General features: G+C 36.8%; 1 protein-coding gene across 1 annotated transcript in view; it reads right to left on the bottom strand.

Moving 5' to 3' along the window:
* KCNH5 (potassium voltage-gated channel subfamily H member 5) overlaps positions 1-21,025 on the bottom strand; it is a 331,907-nt gene that overhangs the window by 259,450 nt on the left and 51,432 nt on the right. Inside the window, exons 5-6 of the mRNA XM_081509807.1 lie at positions 15,472-15,587; positions 7,328-7,720 (exon numbers count right to left, since the gene is read on the bottom strand). Coding sequence (XP_081365933.1) covers positions 7,328-7,720; positions 15,472-15,587 — 509 coding nt within the window. The remainder of the gene's footprint in view (positions 1-7,327; positions 7,721-15,471; positions 15,588-21,025) is intronic.

Raw genomic sequence — 21,025 nt, forward strand, 5'->3', positions numbered from 1 at the left:
TCACCTAAACGAGTTGATAACTTACCCAAAAGGTTTTGCCTACACAAAAACCTACACTCAAAAGTTTATAGCAGCTTTATTCATAATTACCCAAATTTGGGAGCAATCAAAATATCCTTCAGTAGTAGGTGAATGGAAAAATAAACTCGATGTGTCCAGATAATGGAATATTATTCAGCACTCAAATTAGCTATCAGCCATGAGAAAACATGGAAGAACCTTAAATGCATGCATATTATTAAGTGAGAGAAGTCAATCTGAGAAGGCTCTCTAAGGTAGGATTCCAACTATATGACATTCTGGAAAATGCAAAACTATAGAGATAGTAAAAGGATCAGTGGTTGCTAGAGAGTAGGAAGGAAGAAGGGATGAAGAGGCAGAGCACAGAGTTTTAGGACAGTGACACTACTCTGTATGATACTGTGATATGCCCTTAGGCATTTGTCAAAATCCATAAAATGCACAACACCATGAGCGAGCCCTACTGTAAACTATGGACTTTGAAAAACATGATGTGTCATTGTAGTTTCATTCTGGTGGGGGGTGTTGATAACGGGGGTGGTTATGCATGTGTGGGCAACCTCTGTTATGGGAAGTCTCTGTAGCTTCTTCTCAATTTTGCCGTGAACCTAAAACGGCTCTTTAAAAAAGTCTTGTTATCACACAAATAAGAAAAATCAATAATTATAAGATGACTTGGCAATGTTTCTACGGGTTTAATAAGGTTAAAGCTAGTAAAACTAAAAACAAATACTATGAAATCCTCTCCTATACCACTCAAACATTATTTTCAATTATCTAAAGGTTTTAATGAAAAAGGAATCATGATCAAATTATATTAAATAGCAATTGCCAATGTGTCCTTAATGGAGGGTCTGAAATTTCTCAAAAGTGACAAAATAAATATATGAATACAATTAGCTTTGATTTCCAATTTTTTGCTTTGATGTCTAGATGAGAGATAAAAATTTGATGTATAAACAGTTATGCTAAAATGAAATGATATATGTGCCCATTTGACAAGCATAAATCAAGAAAAATTATAATTTAGAAAATGATTTTCCTAAACTTTTCTGGAAATTAAAAGTATTTGTAATACTTCCACCTAGCAGTTTCTGGCTCAATCATTTTGTCTCCTGAAACAGTGCATTAGTGATCACTTTTCCAATTTCAGTTTGTTCTACCTGGTTTATTGTGTTTACCACTTACTAATACCACTCATTGTCCCCTGAATTCCCCAAGTATCATGTTTCCTAATTCCATTTAGTCTACCAAACTGTTTGTTACCTGCAGCTGCCCCATATTTCTATGATGTCTTATAATTCAGTTCCCCCTAACCTCCCAGAAATCAAGCTCCCTGGACCTCCCAGAGCTGTATTCAAATACTTACTACAAAGGAGTTTGTTTTTATTCCTTAGATTCCTTGTGATAATGTCTTTTACGCCCATTATATTGTCTAGGAAATTGACATTATTTCTTTTCAAACAGAATTCTTTCCTTCAATGGACTCTATCTTCCCAGCCTCACAGTTCTCTTAAAGAATGACATATCCAGTTCGTGAATTCATAGTAAATCAAGTTGTCTTCAGAAATCATGTCATCTAAGACACTCTTGAATATGAAAATGTCATTACATCCTAAATTATTTTGCACCGTATCATGTTAAAGGCGTAAGCTGTGATCTTCAGGCTCATATTCTCCTATTCCGAAGCTACCAGTAGCTCAATTCCTCATTTTTAAGTTCTGTTTTGTTTTACGTCCTTGTACAATCTACTAAAACCTTACTAACACTTTATTGCTTCAGGTCGATGAGTCACCAATATGCAGTAAGCAGTGAAGAACTGCCAAGGAGATGGAATGCATTCCTAACCATCACAGGGCTTGTCACCAGTTGAGGAAATAGACACACACAAGCGAAACAATAATATCCCCTCAGACATGCACAATTCTACAAACAAAAATTATTCATATCTATTTTTTCCATTGACTCTTTAAAGACATCTTGTGAAATAAAAAAGTCAAGCATCCCTTCCCTTTTTTTTACAGATATGGAAACTGAAATCTATAGTTACCATCCCAAAGGCTCACAGTAAACAAAGTCCTAAAGAAGTCACCCAATAATTGAAAGAGAAACTTAAAAAAAAATGTGGAACCAAAATATAAAACAATACTAGTTTGAAAAATGAGAAGGCAAACAGAGGCCCTTGATATATTTAGAAGGGCAAAGGTACTTATAAGTCAAATACTGAAGATAAAAATATTAAGAGCAATCAATTAATACAAAAGCTTCCAATCCATTAGAGGGAATCCAGAAGATTTTAAAAATTCAGTCAATCCAAAAAATGGCAGAAAAGAAGAAGAATAAAGTAAAAAAAGAGAAAAGTGAATAAAACACATTTTAGAGTGGAAAATAAGATGTTCTACCTAAATCAAAAAGTAATTAATTACAATAAATGTAAACAGACGAAGCTTCTGAGTTAGAGAAACTCTCAGAATGTATAGACTATTTACCAAAGGTACAACTAGAGTATAATAGTTTAGAATGATGAAAATTTAAATGATAGAAATACATATATCAAGTAATATACAAATGCTAGCTTAGCTCTTAGTATCAAGCCAAACAAACTTTAAGGGGAAAATAAAGGCATTATTAGTTACAAGAAAAGTTGGAAAATAATGTTGAGAAAAATTTTCAGAAAGTATAGCAAAAAGATAAAGGACTGGAAAATAAGGAAAGAGGGGAAAAGGAATTAGAGAAAAACATCTATTCCTGCTTCATTGACTATGCCAAAGCCTTTGACTATGTGGATCACAATAAACTGTGGAAAATTCTGAAAGAGATGGGAATACCAGACCATCTGACCTGCCTCTTGAGAAACCTGTATGCAGGTCAGGAAGCAACAGTTAGAACTGGACATGGAACAACAGACTGGTTCCAAATAGGAAAAGGAGTACGTCAAGGCTGTATATTGTCACCATGCTTATTTAACTTATATGCAGAGTACATCATGAGAAATGCTGGGCTGGAAGAAACACAAGCTGGAATCAAGATTGCTGGGAGAAATATCAATAACCTCAGATATGCGGATGACACCACCCTTATGGCAGAAAGTGAAGAAGAACTAAAGAGCCTCTTGATGCAAGTGAAAAAGGAGAGTGAAAAAGTTGGCTTAAGGCTCAACATTCAGAAGGCTAAGATCATGGCATCTGGTCCCATCACTTCATGGGAAATAGATGGGGAAACAGTGGAAACAGTGCCAGACTTTATTTTTGGGGGCTCCAAAATCACTGTTTATGGTGATTGCAGCCATGAAATTAAAAGACACTTACTCCTTGGAAGGAAGGTTATGACCAACCTAGATAGCATATTTAAAAGCAGAGACATTACTTTGCCAACAAAGGTCTGTCTATGGTTTTTCCAGTGGTCATGTGTGGATGTGAGAGTTGGATGGTGAAGAAAGCTGAGCGCCGAAGAATTGATGCTTTTGAACTATGGTGTTGGAGAAGACTCTTGAGAGTCCCTTGGACTGCAAGGAGATCCAACCAGTCCATCCTAAAGGAGATCAGTCCTGGGTGTTCATTGGAAGGACTGATGTTGAAGCTGAAACTCCAATACTTTGGCCACCTCATGCGAAGAGTTGACTCATTGGAAAAGACCCTAATGCTGGGAAGGATTGGGGGCAGGAAGAGAAGGGGACGACAGAGGATGAGATGGTTGGATGGCATCACTGACTCGATGGACATGGGTTTGGGTAAACTCAGAGAGTTGGTGATGGACAGGGAGGCCTGGTGTGCTGCAATTCATGGGGTTGCAAAGAGTCCGACACGACTGAGCAACTGAACTGAACTGAACTGAACTGAGTAGGTATTAGAATAAAAGGAGTTTCAACAAGAGAGAGAACAGAGAAAAGCAGGAAAGGAGATGGAGAAAAATCATAAGAAAAAAAAAACTGAAACAGAAGACATGCTTTTCCACATTGAAAAAGACTACTGAGACAGTGCCCAGCAAAACAGATGAAAATGGACTCACAATAAAGCATAGTACTGGAAAGAACCCTAGACAGAGAAGATATATCAAATTTCCAGAAAAGAAAATAGATCACAATGCCTCAAAGTTTCTTACGAGAATTATTAGAAGGTAGACTGTAATGGCATCTTGTCCTTCAAAATCTGAGGAGAAACTATGAATGGCCTAGAATATTAAAGATAGTCAAACTGCCCATGAGGTGGGAGGGTAGGATGAAGAGAGATCTGTTTAAGAAAATGATGTTGATAGGATATTGCCTGCATCAATGTAAGGAAGGGAGCTTTAGACAATTGGCATAGAGTTTAGTGGTTGAGTGAGTGATGAGTACATAAAAGAAAGCAAATGATAAAACCAGACAATTATCAACTCTCAGGAAAATGGAAAGTGCAGAAGAGGAAAAGTAATCACAATATGTTGAAGGTTCAGTTATAAATGGGCTTGCCTCATGGCTCAGCTGGTAAAGAATCTGCCTGCAATGAGGGAGATGTGGGTTCAATCCCTGGGTTGGGAAGATCCCCTGGAGAAGGGAAAGGCTACCCACTCCAGTATTCTGGCCTGGAGAATTCCATGGACAGTATAGTCCATGGAGTCACAAAGAATCAGACACAACTGAGCAATTTTCACTTTCAGTTATAAATAGCATATTTGTAGACATAATGATGTAAACACTATTTACAGAACCAAAAGGATGATATATCTATATTGTGAGAATGAGGTGATGGAAATAAGTGCATGGATACAGTGAAGGCAGGGAGAAAGAGGCTGAAATCTCCAATTTCATAGTGAGAAGTCAAAGACAAGCCCCCAAACTGGAAAACCAAAAGGGGTAAGTACACAGTCTTGCTGTTTGGTGATGGAAGCAAATATTAAAATAATCCTCTAAAAAGTCTGAAAGTGGTTGTCTCTAGGGTCTTCTCTTTTAAAAAATGAGATATTGCCAATTATTCTTCATGTAAGTTTTATCAGTATTCCCTTGAGCAATGTATAAGGGATACATTGATACACCGTCACTGTATCAATTCAGATCCCTTACTGAGTCATGCCAAGTCAGGGTTAGATATGCAAGACTTTCACTGAGAAAAAGGCCTATGAAGGAAAAAGAGAGGAGGGAGGAGTCTTCAGACCACAACACATGTCTGAAACCTATGAGGATGGAAGGAAGAATTGTGTAGAAAGAGCCTCAACTACAGCACAGGTAAATGGGGAGTTCCAGGGCAAAAGTTGCTCAGCAGAGGGGTTCACTGAGCAGGAATAGACTAATTATAATACTGGTGGTGGTGCTTTAGTCACTAAGTCGTGCCTGACTCTTTGTGACCCCATGGACTGTAGCCAGGCTCCTCTGTTCATGGGATTTTCCAGACAAGAATACTGGAGTGGATTGCCACTTCCTTCTCCAGGGAATCTTCCTGACCCCAGGGATCAAACTCACGTCTCCTCCTTGGCAGGTGGATTCTTTACCACTGAGCCACCTGATAAGCCCAATCATAATATTACCACTATTCTTAGTCATAGGCTGAGTGCAGCCTTGGGGAAACAGCTTCTAACTGTGACCCACAGCAGATCAGAAAGCCATAGCAAGTGTCAGTCAACTGTATTCAGTGGTATATTGGTAAATGATTAACAACTAATGCCATAGAAAGTTTAAAAAAAAAAAAAAGCCTTTATTCATAGCATTTGCCACTTTCTGGGTGTAAATACTCCCACTGTGGCCAGTTTCAAGCTACCAGGGTGACAGTGTGATATCAGTGAATGCTGAGTTTGACAGGGATGCTAAAGAGTGTCTTCCAAACCAGGAGCCACTTCCAGGAAGCCCCTAACTGTGCTCCATGCAGCAGGTTTCCATGCAGAGAGATCTGAGCAGTACACATTCTCAGACACCACACTCACCAAGCCAGTGTCATGTCGGCTTAGTCTGTAAGTGTACTCTGCATTTTCCTTAGTAAGTCTGAGGATATTGTCATATATTTGTATAGTATATTAGATGCATTTATTATTATGTAATCTAATTTATTTTCTTTTCTGTGAACTAAACCAATCTTTTGATTATTTTTATTAAAATCGTTATGCTTATGCTCTAAACAATGGAAATCTTAGTGCATTGATCTTAATATATTAATCTATTTAGTAAGTGAACATATAAATACTACTTATTATCTTCTTATCATAATATTAGCATTTTTAAAGTTAACCCCTATCAGTCTTTCCAGCAGGGAAAGAGGAAAGAAATATACCTTAAAAGTTTGATGTGGGTGGAATTTAAAATTAGAAACAAATTATTATGACTCTTTTTTTCCTCGAATTTTTAAAGTAATAATTATGGGTATAGCATCAAAATACAACGCCTATACTAAACTTTTAGGAAATATTTTTTAGTATCATTAAAGTTGATTCAACGCAGAAATTTTTATGGAAAAATATCCTGAAGAAAAGTTGCAATCTACCTCCCAATACACACAGAATGACAACAATGTAGTGGAGACTTTTCTATCTGAACAGTCTATGAGGACAGAGTAGAATCTTCAGGGAGATTAGGTTTGTAACTATTATTATTTTTATGGACACAATTTAAAAACAGATACATTCTATGTTGATTTATTTATATACATCCTTAGTATAGCAAGTTGAAAATCATCCACAACTAAGTTAGAAACTAAGAAGCTCTGGATGAAATGGTCATTAAGACATTACATATGTTTTAATATTTCTAGTTGTGGAGATAACACTGAATAAGCAAAATCTTGAATTAAACCAGACATCGGAAGTCATCTAATACAGTTTCTAACCACAAATGATTAGACAAAACTTAAAGCAAAAACTTAAGAAAAAAAGAACCAAAAAGGCAAAAATTCAAGAATTTCTCTACCATAAAAGTTTCCTGGATCTTTTTGTTAACACAAGCACTGCTACCATATGTATCTGGAGGGGAGGAGTCAAAACATCTATGGGTACACAGAGTTTTCAAATGCTACAATTTTCCAAAAAAAAATACATCTATTTCATTATCTTTCAATCAACTGTCCAGTTCATAAACCATATTTGACTTCAAATGTTGTAGCTTTTCTTCTCCTCTTTCAAACACAACCTCCAACCACAGCCATTTCCTAGTACTTTCAACCAGAAATTTTTTAAAGTGGATAAAATTATAAAGTAATAAAATGTAATCATTTATGGCAGGTATTTAGTAGGATGAAGGTTGAAAGTGGTGGCTATAAAGAAGTTTAGGTTATTTATAAATTCCTTTTATCCTAATTTTCTCAAAATGTGATTAAAGTACTAAAAAGAAAAAAGAAAGGAAACTTACCTCATCCACATTTTCAAAGGCATTGATGATGTCATAAGGTAAACAAGACAACAGATCGATCACAAACCAAGTTTTCAGATAATTCATCCTTATCAACTTGGGGTCAGAAATGACCTCTCCACCAGGTCCCACAAAGGTTGTGTGAAAATTTAAAACAATGTCAACCAGAAAAATAACGTCCACCACACTGTCCAGCACCAGCCAGGCTATGTTGTTCTGCTTTGTTTTGAAGGAGACGTTGTAAGGAACCATAATGGCGGTGTAGAAGGTAAGAATTAAAATCACCCAATCCCAAGTTGTTTTAAAAGCACAATAGTGTAAAATAATGTGTGGTGGCGTCTTTGGCGCTTCTTGCTTATACTGAGGAAGGATATCTGATCCCAGCTGAAGAACCTAAAAGAGACAAAATGTATTTATAAGTAACCCGGACATCTCTGCAAAGTTAGTAACGAATTCAAATTTTCTGGCAGCCAAACCACTGATTTCAAAGCCAGCTATTCTCTGTAATTATATCTCTTCTCCTGAGTGGTATCAAGGTTCATCCAAAGTCACTACAAGTCCAATCACTCTCTCGAAGTTGATCTGTCTGCCCTTCCCCCTGACTTCCTCTCCCGTGGCCAACTGGTTCAGAAACTGGTCCCCACACACGGAGGGCAGAAAGAGACCAAATAACGGCAGACCACTCCAGATTGGTAGGTGGCAGTTTTCATAGGCAAGGGAACTTACAACGTTTTATTGGGTAGCCACAAAACCAGAGGTCTCAGAACCCACCCACCAAATCTTAAAAGTTTATACAGAGGTTTAACTGGCTTCAGTCACATATACAGTTCAGATGGTCTCAACCACAGATAACTCTCTCAAGGTTGTATCCTTGAAAATGGCTCCCACGATGGGAATGGTGGGCAGAAAGTACATTTCAAGGACAAGGGAGGGGGTGAGGAGCTTCCGATTGCTTGGGTCTAGCTCAAGGATCACCTAGCAGTCCCATCCTCTTGATGACCTCCTCCAAAACGTACATTGATCCACAGCATTGCTGGACATCCACTACTGGAAGTGCCTTCTGCACATTCACTGGGCAAAGGTGCCTAGAATCACACATCTCACAGACTGTCCAGCTGTTATTTGCATGGCTCACCATTATCCATTTTTTATATATCTGGGATTTGAAGGAGCATAACTTTTATTCTAAAGGCTTTGCTGAACCCCAGGGCCGCACTGTTCGTGATCTTGCTGTTGCATGGGACTCCACCAGGGCCCTAATGACGGGCACAGCGGTATCCGAGTTATAAATGTTATAGCCTGCTTTCTCCTGTTTCTCTTTCAATCAGATTTAAAGAATACTGGGTTTCCTGCCCAGATGCAAATTTCCTTTAGAAAAAAATTCTAAATACTCAGGTTTGTTTCTCCATACCTTTTTGACAATTTGACAATTTTCCGTACAAAGTTATATGAACTCTGACTTATACTGATTAGGTCTCATTAAAGAGACAATGAGAAAAAGCAGATGACAGTGCAAAAGCAGAGGTCTGGGCAACCCTGGGAAAAGGTAACAAACACAGGACTTAGCACTTCCTTCTAGAATCTGGAACATGGAAATTGTGAAAAGGAGTTGAAGAAGCAGGTAGAAGACCTCTGCTTCATGCCACCAATGAAGCTATAGCTGAGTAAACCTGTGTATTAAGGAGTTTGTAAGTGGGACTTTAGTGAACAATATTTTCAGCAGCTTTACTATCTTATACATTCAATTATTCAGTGTCCCTAAGACTAATGGGACCCAGAAAGTAGGAGTCAACAAGATCAAATTATAAAATCATAAATGCACTAAATGTATATAAATGCACAAATAGATGTAAACAAAAAATACCTGTTAGCCTGTAATTTATATGCCACAAAGCAGAATAAGTATACTAGCATTTTTTGAAATTTGAGACTTATCCTGAAGTCTCTCATAAATAGAACTTATACAACTGAAAACTAAGCATATAATATAATGACTGCTATTTTGAAATGTGAAGAAATCACTGATATTCACTTTAGATGTATATTATAATTATTGTTTTAAGTTTGGGAGTTATATGAATTATTTATAAATATTTTTACATATTTATGTTCATTATCAGTACCCCAGTAATACTTTTTCCATGAGATCTTAAATTACTTAGCAACAAATTATCCTACAGGTAGGTTAAGTTTCACGTTGAGACACAGAATTACATATACAGACTCCTACAGAATCATGGCTTCTCTTTCACCTTTCAACCACAGATCTATTCATCCCAACATCACTGTGTTAAACATGAAAATTTCCTTCATACTCAATGTTAGTATTATACCATCTGTATTTACACACTCTGTAGTTTGAGCACAAAGAAACACACATAGAAAATAAACTCAGTGCCAATTTGCTTTAGGACCTTTATGGGCACTCAGTACTTTTGGCTTCCTCAACCCCTTCCTCCTTAAAAATAAAAAAATAAAAATTATACTTTATGTAATATTTTTATCCTTATTTAAATATAAATGCAACATAAATGCATAAATTTTATTTAAAATTACATTTTAAATAAAAATGTAGTTTAATATTTATATTTTTATTTGAAATTACATTTTTATTTTAACAGCGTTATTACAAAGATGAATATTTAATTATATATTTTTTTACATAAAAGTTCCTTTTTTTCCTTCAACTGCTAGTAGAAATTCAGGCATCCTGGTGGACCCCTGAAAATGTTATTGGTGCTACACTCTGTGCTAATAGACAAATTGGTCCCACTTAGCACCCTGGAATAACATAAGGTGTCTCCTCTAGAGATGAACTCACTCTTGAGTTCAGTATTTCTTACATCTGGCTACAAACTAGAATCATCTAAAGAAGTTGTTAAAAATACAGTATACTCATGCCTAGACCCCTATGCCAGAAAATAATTAAATTCATTTTGTGTATTAAATTAAATTCAGAGAATCTGTACTTTCAAAATCTTTCCAGGTGATGATAGTGTATAGTTCAAAATAAAAACCCTTGTCTTCTATTTCTTTAAACATTCATAACCCAGTTCTTCAGACGGTGACATGAATTTTTAAAGCAATCCAAAACTGCTCCAAGAGAAAAAGGAGGAGCAGGAAGAGTAGGAGAAGAAAGGCAACACCAACAAAGAAAGGGATGAGACGCACCATGTGCTTCAGTTTTGATGTTTCTCCTGTGTAGGCACTGCTTTAATCTCAGCCCCATCACTGGGGCTTTTCTATAAAGCAGTGAGTAACAACTGTTCGCTTTATTTCATTTGTACTTTCAGGAGCAGTAAGCCTTGGATAGATGGGGATGAAATCACATGTCCTGATGTATTTTTGTACTGATACAGACACATTCTTTCTCTCTAAATATCAGGAGCACACTGACTCCAAAGGAGTCAGAACCACAGATGCAAATGGAAGCTGAATTCAATCAGTAGAATGTCAGAGCATGTTGAAAACTGATGAATTGCCTACACAGAGACCAGAATCCCTGAAACTGGGGATCAGTTCTAAATTTAGGAGGCCTAGTGGAAATAAGATAAAATGTATGTGTGTTGGAAAAAGTGAAAGGGCCTGAAATTTAACAGCAAATCCAAATACTCAAGCTGAGCAAATTACATGATTCTGACTACAACTGGAAAAACTGTCTTTCTGCTAACTTGGTGCCTCTTTTTGGTCAGTCTTTGAAAACCTAAGAGTACATATAGACTAAATCTCTGTAGAAAATCTTGTGATTTCCACATGTTCTCTGAAATCAAGGCCTAAGATCTGACATAAAGCAGTTTTGTATCTGAATCAGCTTCATAAATTAGGGATGACTGATAAAGAAATGAACAATAACCAAAAGGCAAAGCAAAGAAAGAAAAAAATCAGATGGGAAGAAACAGGAATGAAGATTCATCAAGAGTAAAAATGAAAAGTGATGAGCTGTCCAGGGGATAGGAACTCTCCATTTGAGGTAGAGGAAAAAAACCATCTTCAGTGATTTGGGGTGCTAAGGTAGAAATTTTTCCTCTCTATAGTCTCTTTCCTCATGTTCTTGCCTAGTTGGATTAACAAAGAAAGAAAAACTGAATAGGATGTAGTTAAGACCTAGAAAGAATCATGACAAGAAAAATCAGTAGTCACAGAAACAAGCTCCTACACTTTACCTTGATTTATAGAAAGAAATGAACAATCAAAGGCCGAAAAGAAAGTAGCTTCAAAATCAAGTAGTACTTAATAAAAAACACTATATGAAAAAGGAAATTGTATCTGATTGAGTGCATTAAATCTTGTGCCAACTGCGTATTATCTTTTAAAATATTACGATTACTATTATTATTTAACATTTAGATATGTTAATGTCTTACTTGGTCTTTTAAAAACATTTCTATACATCAAAGTATTACTCTCCCCTCAAAGGTACCAGAAAATCAGACACATCTCCCTGTTAGTTATGCTCCAAGAAAAACTCCAGAACCCTTCCAATTTGAAGAATACACTTTGCTCCCTAACTTTCTCCAAATGAAATTTAGTATCTGCAACAAGTTAAGAAAGCTACTCTGGAGAAATTCAGCTAACTTTTCACCAGCAAAACAAACTGATGAACTTACATTTTTAATTGTATCTTTCTCTTCCTTGGTTAGTTACCTCAGAATATTTTGTGAGTGCCCAGTAAGTGCTCAGCAGTTTTGGTAACTTGATTAGCTATTTTGTCGTCTTTTGTACCAGTAAGACACAAGATGATTATGTAAAACATGTCAACAGCAAAATTTCTAGCTGCTTTGGAGTTCTGTCCTCATTCCTTTTTTCTTTGGTTTCAATACACTCTGTATGGGTAACATCACCCAGTCCTCTGACTTTAACAGCCATATCTGTGAGTATGATACTAAGGCCTGCAACTCAAACCCAGATACCCCTTGAGAGGCGGACCCATAAATCCCACTTCCTTTTAAAGATGTCCACTTGAATTTCCTGTCAGGAAATTCAAACTTAGTATGCCCAAGAGTAAATATATTATCATTGCTCCCAAACCTCCTTTTCTTCCTCTTCTATCTGAGATTTTATTAACCAACAGTAGCCACTATCTGTTACAATGCTGCACTCAATATGCCAGCAAATTTGGAAAATGTAGCAGTGGCCACAGGACTGGGAAAGGTCAGTTTTCATTCCAATCCCAAAGAAGGGCAATGCCAAAGAATGTTCAAACTACTGTACAAGTGAGCTTATTTCACATGCTGCTAAGATTATGCTCAACATCCTTCAAGCTAGGCTTCAGTAATACATGAACTGAGAACTTCCAGATGTGGGAAATTCTTAAAGAGATGGGAATACCAGACCACCTTACCTGTCTCCTGTTAAACCTATATGCAAGTCAAGAAGCAACAGTTAGAACTAGACATGAAACAACTGACTAGTTCAAAATTGGGAAAGGAGTACTACAAGGCTGTATGTTTTCACCCTGCTTATTTAACTTATATTCAGAGTGCATCAGTGAAATGCTGGACTAGATGAATCATAAGCTGGAATTAAGATTGCCAGGAGAAATATCAACAGCTTCAGATATGCAGATGATATTACCCTAATGGCAGAAAGTAAAGAGGAACTAAAGAGCATCTTGATGAGGGTGAAAGAGGAGAGTGAAAAACCTGGCTTAAAACTCAACATTCAAAAAACTAAGATCTTGGCATCCAATCTCATCACTTCACGGCAAATACAAGGGGAAAAAATGAAAGTAGTGATAGATTTTATCTGGGGGGTCTCCAAGAATCCACCTGCAATGCAGGAGACCCCAGTTCGATTCCTGGGTTGGGAAGATCCCCTGGAGAAGGGAAAGGCTACCCACTCCAGTATTCTGGTCTGGAGAATTCCATAGACTGTATAGTCCATGTGGTCGTAAAGAGTCAGTCACGATTAAGCGACTTTCACTTTCACTTTCAAAATCCCTGCAGACGGTGACTGTAGCCATGAAATTAAAAGATGCTTGCTCCTTGGAAGGAAGACAGAATATTAAAATGCAAGGACATCACTTTTCTGACAAAGGTCCATAGAGTCAAATTATGGTTTTTCCAGTAGTCATATACAGATGTGAGAGTTGGACCATAAAGAAGACTGAGCACTGGAAAATTGATGCTTTCAAACTGTGGTGTTGGAAAAGACTTGAGAGTCGCTTGCACTGTAAGGAGATCAAACCAGTCAATCCTCAAGGAAATCAACCCTGAGTATTCATTGGAAGGACTGATGCTGAAGATGAAGCTCCAATACTTTGTACAACTGATGCGAAGCACAACTCACTGGAGAAGACCCTGATACTGGGAAAGATTGAAGGCAAAAGGAGAAGAGGGAGGCGGAGAATGAGATGGTTAGATACCATCACCGACTCAATAGACACGAGCAAACTCTGGGAGATAATGAAGGACAGGAAAACTTGGCGTGCTGCAGTCCATGGAATCGCAGAGTTGGACACAACTTAACAATTGAACAACAATACTATCTGTCCATCCAGTTGTTGAAGCCAAAAACATAGAGTTAACCTTGACTCATCCCCTTTCTCACATTCATTTCTAACCCATCAACAAAATGTGTTGACTCTAATCTTAGTACATCTGCAATCTGCCCACTTCTGCTACTGGCTCCCTTGCTTAAGGTCATAGTTGTCCTAGCTGAATTACTATTAGAACCTCTTAACTTGTTTCTCTTAGTCACCATTTCAATATAGAGCCACTAGGTCAAACAAGGGATCTTGACCATTTTTGTGCCATGGGTCTCTTGGAAATCTGGTGACATCTAGAGATGTCAACTTCTTTGAATAATGTTTTCAAATTAATATAGTTCAAACAGGATTACAAATACCACTGAGACCAATCTCCCTTTGAGAGGTTTGTGAAGCACAAATATGACCATGTCATTTCCCTGGCACATGGGACACCAACCACCACTGTTCACTATATACCACCTTAACCTTTGCTTTCCTATCTGACTTCATCCACATTGAATTCACAGTCAAAGGCACCACACTATCTCATCACTGAGTCTTTGGACATGCTGGCCTCTCTGGCATAAATGACCTTCATCTCTTCTTCACTACATTTTTCCTTCAAGATTCACTCAGCCCAATAATTCTGGAGAAAACTCTAATTTGAAAAGGTACATGCACCCCAATATTTATAACAGAACCATTACAATAGCCAAGAATGGAAATAATCTAAATCTCCATGGACAGAGGAATAGATGAAGATGTGGTATATATATAAAATGGCATATTACTCATCCATTACAAAGAATGAAATAATCCCATTTTCAGCAACATGGATGGATCTGGAGATTATCAAACTAAGTGAAGTAAGTCAGACGAAGAAAGACAAATATCATATATCACTTATATATAAAATATGACACAAATTAACTTATTTACAGAATAGAAACAGACTCACAGACTTTGGAAACAAACTTAAAGTAATCAAAGGGGAAGGGGGGAGTGAAAAATTAGAAGCTTAGAATTAGCAGATACAAACTACTATGCATAAAATAGATAAACAATATATTTTTAAAATCTTGTAACTACTATATATTCAATGTCTTATAATAACCTATAATTCAAAGAATATGAAAAAATATATACTATATTATATAAACATATATATATATATATATAATCACTTTGCTGTATACCAGAAACCAGTAACACAACATTATAAATCAACTATATTTTTTTAAAAAAAAATTCACTTAGCCCAGGTATCATCTCATTCAGGTACCACCTCCCTTCTCTGCTGGATATTTAACTCCTTGATGATTGATAGGGTCCATAGCCTATTCATCTTTATATCCGTTGCATAGTATCAAGCATAGAGCAAACCCTCAATAAGTCTGTGCTGCACACACAAGTGAATGAATGAACTTTCTCATTTGTCCAAAGAAAACCTCATATTCTACAGACATCACCTGGGATGTTGTAAAATACCTTCCCAATTTCAAAGTAGGAGAGCATAAAAAGAAATACATGAAATTTCTACAATTCTACAAGGGCAAATCAATCAACATATAAGTATTTGTAAAATAATAGCCAGAAATATCAATATTGAGACATTTGGATGGGGGAAATGTACCACCACCAGCATGTTGAGAAGTAAAGCTAATCTTGCACTTACTTCAGCTAGTCTTGAATGTTTGTGGACCACCTCTGTTTTATTCATTGGCGTGAGCTGTTGCAAAACACTTCGGCTATTTGTCAAAGCCCGTGTCAATCGGGCAAATTTTGTCCAACCTTAAAAATAAGGAAAGAAAGTCTCAGTTTTTCACACATGATGAATATAGAAGTCAATATTCTGCTCATATTCAAGGGATCTCAGAAATAGCATAAGTAATGAAAAGTTAGCACTTCATGCTAATGAAAATGCAGAACTAATGAAAAGTATCAAGCTAAAGCATTTTATATTTACACAGGCATCATCATATACTTCAAGTGAAGTTATAAAATAATAAGTACCTTTTATGTGTGATCTTTGTGTTTTGTGCAAATCTATTAATATCATATAGTCCAAGCAGCTAGGTGTCCATAAAATTCTATCCTCCCCCTTGCATTGTATAGGTTTGTTATTGGGAAACAGTTGCCCAGCCAGGAATCCATTTTCCAGCATTCTGTGCATCTAGGTATGGGCATGTCTCTAGTTCTCACCAATGGAACGAGAGCAGAAGTGATGTGTATCACCTCCATGCATGCAACAACTTAAGAGGCAAGTGAAACTTCTCCATACTTTCTCTCTCCTTCTGCTAGCTGTATGCAAATGACAATAAGGCCCCTGAGGATGGCAAAGCCACTGAATCAGTGCATGGAAGAACGCCATATGCCAAGGATCAATTGCTTGGATTGTTATATGAGCAAGAAATAGGCTTCTATTGTGTTAAACTACTTAGGTTGGGGGGTATTTATTATAGAAGGTAGCATTACCATAATAAAAACAGTCTTATTGTGTACTTATGTGAAGAGATACATATATAAGAGAATAAAGTCCAACTTCAACAAATCTCACCTACTGTAGTTCATATCACACACCTCTATCTTCTTTGTAACATAGCAAAATGTTATTTCTCTCTTACTAACAAGTTCACTGATATTTAAAGATTATTTGGGCAATATATAGAATCTTTAATAATGTTCTCTAAAAGTGTAGTAACTTTAACTTCTGAGGAGAAGGAATGTGAATTTAATAAAAAGAATTTTCTTCCATTACTTCCATTATTAAAATCATTAATTTTTCATTATTAAGCTAATTAACTTTAAGAAAATGTCAATGAGATGTGACCAAGTGGAACAAAACCAACCACAGGCTGCTCCTATCTCAATTAGCCTTTCTCTGCTGCTGCTGCTGCATCACTTCAGTCGGGTCTGACTCTGTGCGACCCCATAGACTGCAGCCCACCAGGCTCCACCGTCCCTGGGATTCTCCAGGCAAGAATACTGGAGTAGGGTGCCATTTCCTTCTCCAATGCATGAAAGTAAAAAGTGAAAGCGAAGTAGCTCAGTCGTGTACAACTCCTAGCGACCCCGTGGACTGCAGCCTACCAGGCTCCTCCTCTAGCTATCCCAAAAAGCTCTAATCTATTACAAACTCCATTAAGATCATTTGATAGTTTCCATGGTACTATCTTTAACTAGGGTATTTACCAAACAACTCCTTAAAAATGAAAACTCGTGATGGTCCAATGGAATGACTCTAATGGAATTGATGAAATTTCAGACAATGTGACAGAAAAATGAAGGAAGAAATCCTGGGCAGACACAACCAAATGTCTTTCAAGCCACACAAGGTAGATGACATCATACTTTACTGCTATTCTTCAATCTAATTCTGGCTTCATTTAGGCTTTATATTGCCCCATCAATTCAGCTCACTCTATGATATCAACTATTGGATTGGGGAAAAGAGTAAAACTGGTACTGGTTGATACAAGATTCTTTATTCTTTTTCATTAATAGTGCTCATCCTAGTGACTAGAATGTTAGATTTTGGAAACTGTATGCAACCCTAAAGCTTGCCTTGTGCAATCTGCTAGAAAAACAAGGAAGCACCAGATATGCCATCAACTCTAAGAACTAAACATCAACGTAAAAGACTATCAAGCAATCTATATCACCGACTTAGACTTTTCTTCCAAGTACTAGACCTGTGTCTAACTGGCCATTGGTCACCTCTTACTCAGATGACTCTTAACATGTTCAAAACTGATCTTATCATAACCTTCTTCCCACATCTCCAACTCTGCTTTTTTCGTGGATTCTTGGTCTCGGTGAATGACTCAACAATATTTCCAGATGTCCAAATCAGAAACTTGAGATTCACCAGCCTCCTTCACTATCATATCACACACACACACATATCCAGTTCCTTCCATAAATATCCTAAAATTTAATCTCCTTTCTCCATCTCTAATATGTCAAGTCATATATATCATCTTTCACCTGAGTTAGACAGTAGCTCCTAAAAACTATAGTCTATATTCTGTTCTCTGACCACATATTTTCCACATTGCTGCCAGAGCTCTTTCTGCAGCACAAGTTTTACTATGCCCTTCTCCCATTTTAAATTCTTTAAGAGATCCCTAGAGGCCTTCAGGATAACACTGAATATCCTTGGTATATGTGTCATTTAGTTTCTGACCCTAAAGATTTGCTCTGCATCCATCTCCTTCTACTTCTCATACACACTCTGTACTCAAATCACTACCAAATTAAAATGACAAGTTGAAAAATAAAACTAAATCCATTAGGAATTCTTTGTTCACCCTATGACATTCAATGCTTTCATGCTTTCACAAGTTATAATCACGCTGCCTGCCTGAAATGCTTTTTCCCTTCCCATCATTCTGGCTAATGCTTACTGGGACCTCCAAACTCAAACCATTCTGGGATCCATTGGAAGCTTCTTGGATCCATCCATGAGAGATGTACTACTCTCCTCTGTGCATTCACATGACAGGATACATACCTCACATGGCACTAACAATACTAATGCAGTCATTGATAAGCATGTTAGTCACTCCCATTAAACTGCCATTCATCTCTCCATTCTCAGAACTTGGTAGAGGCTTGCCATAAAATAGACCTTTAATTGACTAATTAATCAAAAATTATTTGTGACTTTAAGATTTAAAAATAAGCTGCATTTTTATTATCATGAACATTAACATGAAATATTGTCATGTATTATTATCACTGGGTTTTGGTTTGGTTTTTGATTTATTGGGTTAAAATGATGAGGATGTCCTCAGATGACAGCAACTATATTGGCGGCAGGTATATTAAAATATTTCCTGTTGATCATTTCTCTTTTACAGCAACTGAGTATTATAATTGCAGTGAATATTTTTAGAAACTTCCAAGTCAACATTGATTCAGTTTCTTTTCTTTTCTTTTTCTCTGGCTGAGCCACAAGTCTTGCAGGATCTTAGTTCCCTGATGAGAGATCAAACTCAGGCCCTCAACAGTGAAAGGACAGAGTCCTAGCCACTGGACTGCCAAGAATTACTGCAAGTCAATCTTACACTAACTTAAGGTTCATATTTCTAAGATAAATAATGTTGCACATATTAGTACATCTGATTATTGGATTGAGAAGATAATTTTTATTTCCTGTGTGTGATAACTGTTTGTTCAGAAAATATTTTTAAAAAATTAAAGGAGACATCAGAGGAATAAATTCAATAACACATGGAAGAATACAAATCATCAAATACCATGTGTTCACTCCTTTCCCAGGATAGTACAAAGAAGCAAACGTGTGAGGAAGGAGAAACATGATGATGAATGTTTATCATCATCCTCTGGTTTTCTGTTTCAAGAATCATGAGTACACACTACCGTTTCTTAGTGTGGAAGCAGCAGTTCCTCATTTAAACATAAAACAAATGTGCCTGTGTATGTGTATCTCATTTTACACATGAAGTCAACATAATCAAGAACTATTTCATCCCTTTACCTTATTTCAATGTCCTGGAGTTAGACAAAATGTTAAAATTATGAAAATAGACACATACACTTTTCTTCATGGTAAACAGTAGAAAGAAACAGAAAGCAAAACGTTAATTCTTCATTCTGAAATTTTCACACAGTGTATTCTGAGTGAGACAAACCTTAAACATAGATGAAAAGGGAGTTTACTGCATGATATGACTTTTAGGTGCCAGATTTTATTCTTTCTATCCCTGGTTGTCTAGTTCCATGACTGGCACATAGTGGGCACTAGACACATTTTTGAATGAATGAGAACATTAGTTAAAAAGTTAAATAGAAATTAACACAGCACCCAGATTATATGTATTAATAGTTAAAATTAGAATATAAAGAAGCAAATCTTCTGTTTTTCTATGCTCAGCTCTTAGCAGATACTAATACAACTCTGTCTTGTGAAGGAAGGGCTTTGGGTTGGGGAAGCTAGAAAGGGTATGGTAGAGGGTTGAGGAGGAAGTGTGGAGGACTATAATTTTTCTCTCAAAATGAAAACTGGGAAGTTGTTAACAGGAAAAAAAAAAAAAGGTGGTGACAATTGTCAAACTGACTCAGACATACTGAGAGAAGTTTAGAAGGAAATATCAATACTTGGTGAGGATTCTTCCTAGAGAAAGCAAAGGCAGTTGTCTAATCATTTAACCATTTAAACGCTTCAATATCAAAATGCTCGCAGAGCTAGAAAACCAATGCAAAGCCGGGGAGTGTTTTGATTCACATTTAAATCAAAGGGAGCACTCAAAGATGCACTCCCTAAACTGCTCAGTGATCTTTTGTCTCTGGTGAGAGCTTTCTTGCAGTCCTCAGTTCTAAACAGCATTATTTGCTTTATGCTCTCCCTCTGTCCTCACTCTCAGCAGATTACCTTATCAAATATATTATTGAAAAAACAGAAGACAGAAGAAACACAACAGCCTTCAACCTCCCTTCTGTTCCCTCCATCTCAGGTTCCACCCAACCATGGCAACTGATTCTTGCCTGTACCTTTGTTATTGCAGAGAATTAGGCATTTGCTCTTTTCCGATTATGTATATATTCTACTTATAAACATTTAAATGGCTTCTAGATTTTTCACTATCACTAACAACGCCACAGTGAATTTCCTTATACCTATACCTTTGAGCTCTTGGATACATCTGGAATTGCCCGTGTGATTAGATGAATTAGTTCATTTGATCTGTCAGCAGCCCCCACTGAACAGTCAAACTTTGAAAAAGTTAAGCAGTCACACTGTCTAGGTCAGAGGGGAAAAAAGGCATATCAGCAGTTCTAACTTTTCCCAGCGATACATTTACTGATTTCACCTTTACTGAGACCTAACTGGTGTGACTGATTATTCAGCACAGTTCGCTGATGTTACTTAGACGTGGTCGATATGGGGTAATGTGAACAGACAGCTGAGTATGAAGAGCCTAATACTTGCTCTATAAGTTGTTCATGGCATTATGAGAACATTTGTTCTCCTAAAAGCTTAGGATGCCAACTCCTTCTTAATAAAACATTAGTTTAGCTCTATTGGGTTGCAATTAACCTCTTTGTCATGGACTGCCTAATCTTAAAAATAAAAGGAAGTCACAGAGGCAGTTCAATCAATCTACTAGACTGCAACACAAGATTCTAATCTATAAGAAAAAAGCTTAGGTAAACAATTATACTCTTGGCCAAAGAGACTACATGGTATAATTACTCATATTTCA

This window comes from Giraffa tippelskirchi, chromosome 7 (assembly GCF_054371585.1).
Source record: "Giraffa tippelskirchi isolate mGirTip1 chromosome 7, T2T-mGirTip1v1.2.pri, whole genome shotgun sequence".
NCBI classification, from domain to species: domain Eukaryota; kingdom Metazoa; phylum Chordata; class Mammalia; order Artiodactyla; family Giraffidae; genus Giraffa; species Giraffa tippelskirchi.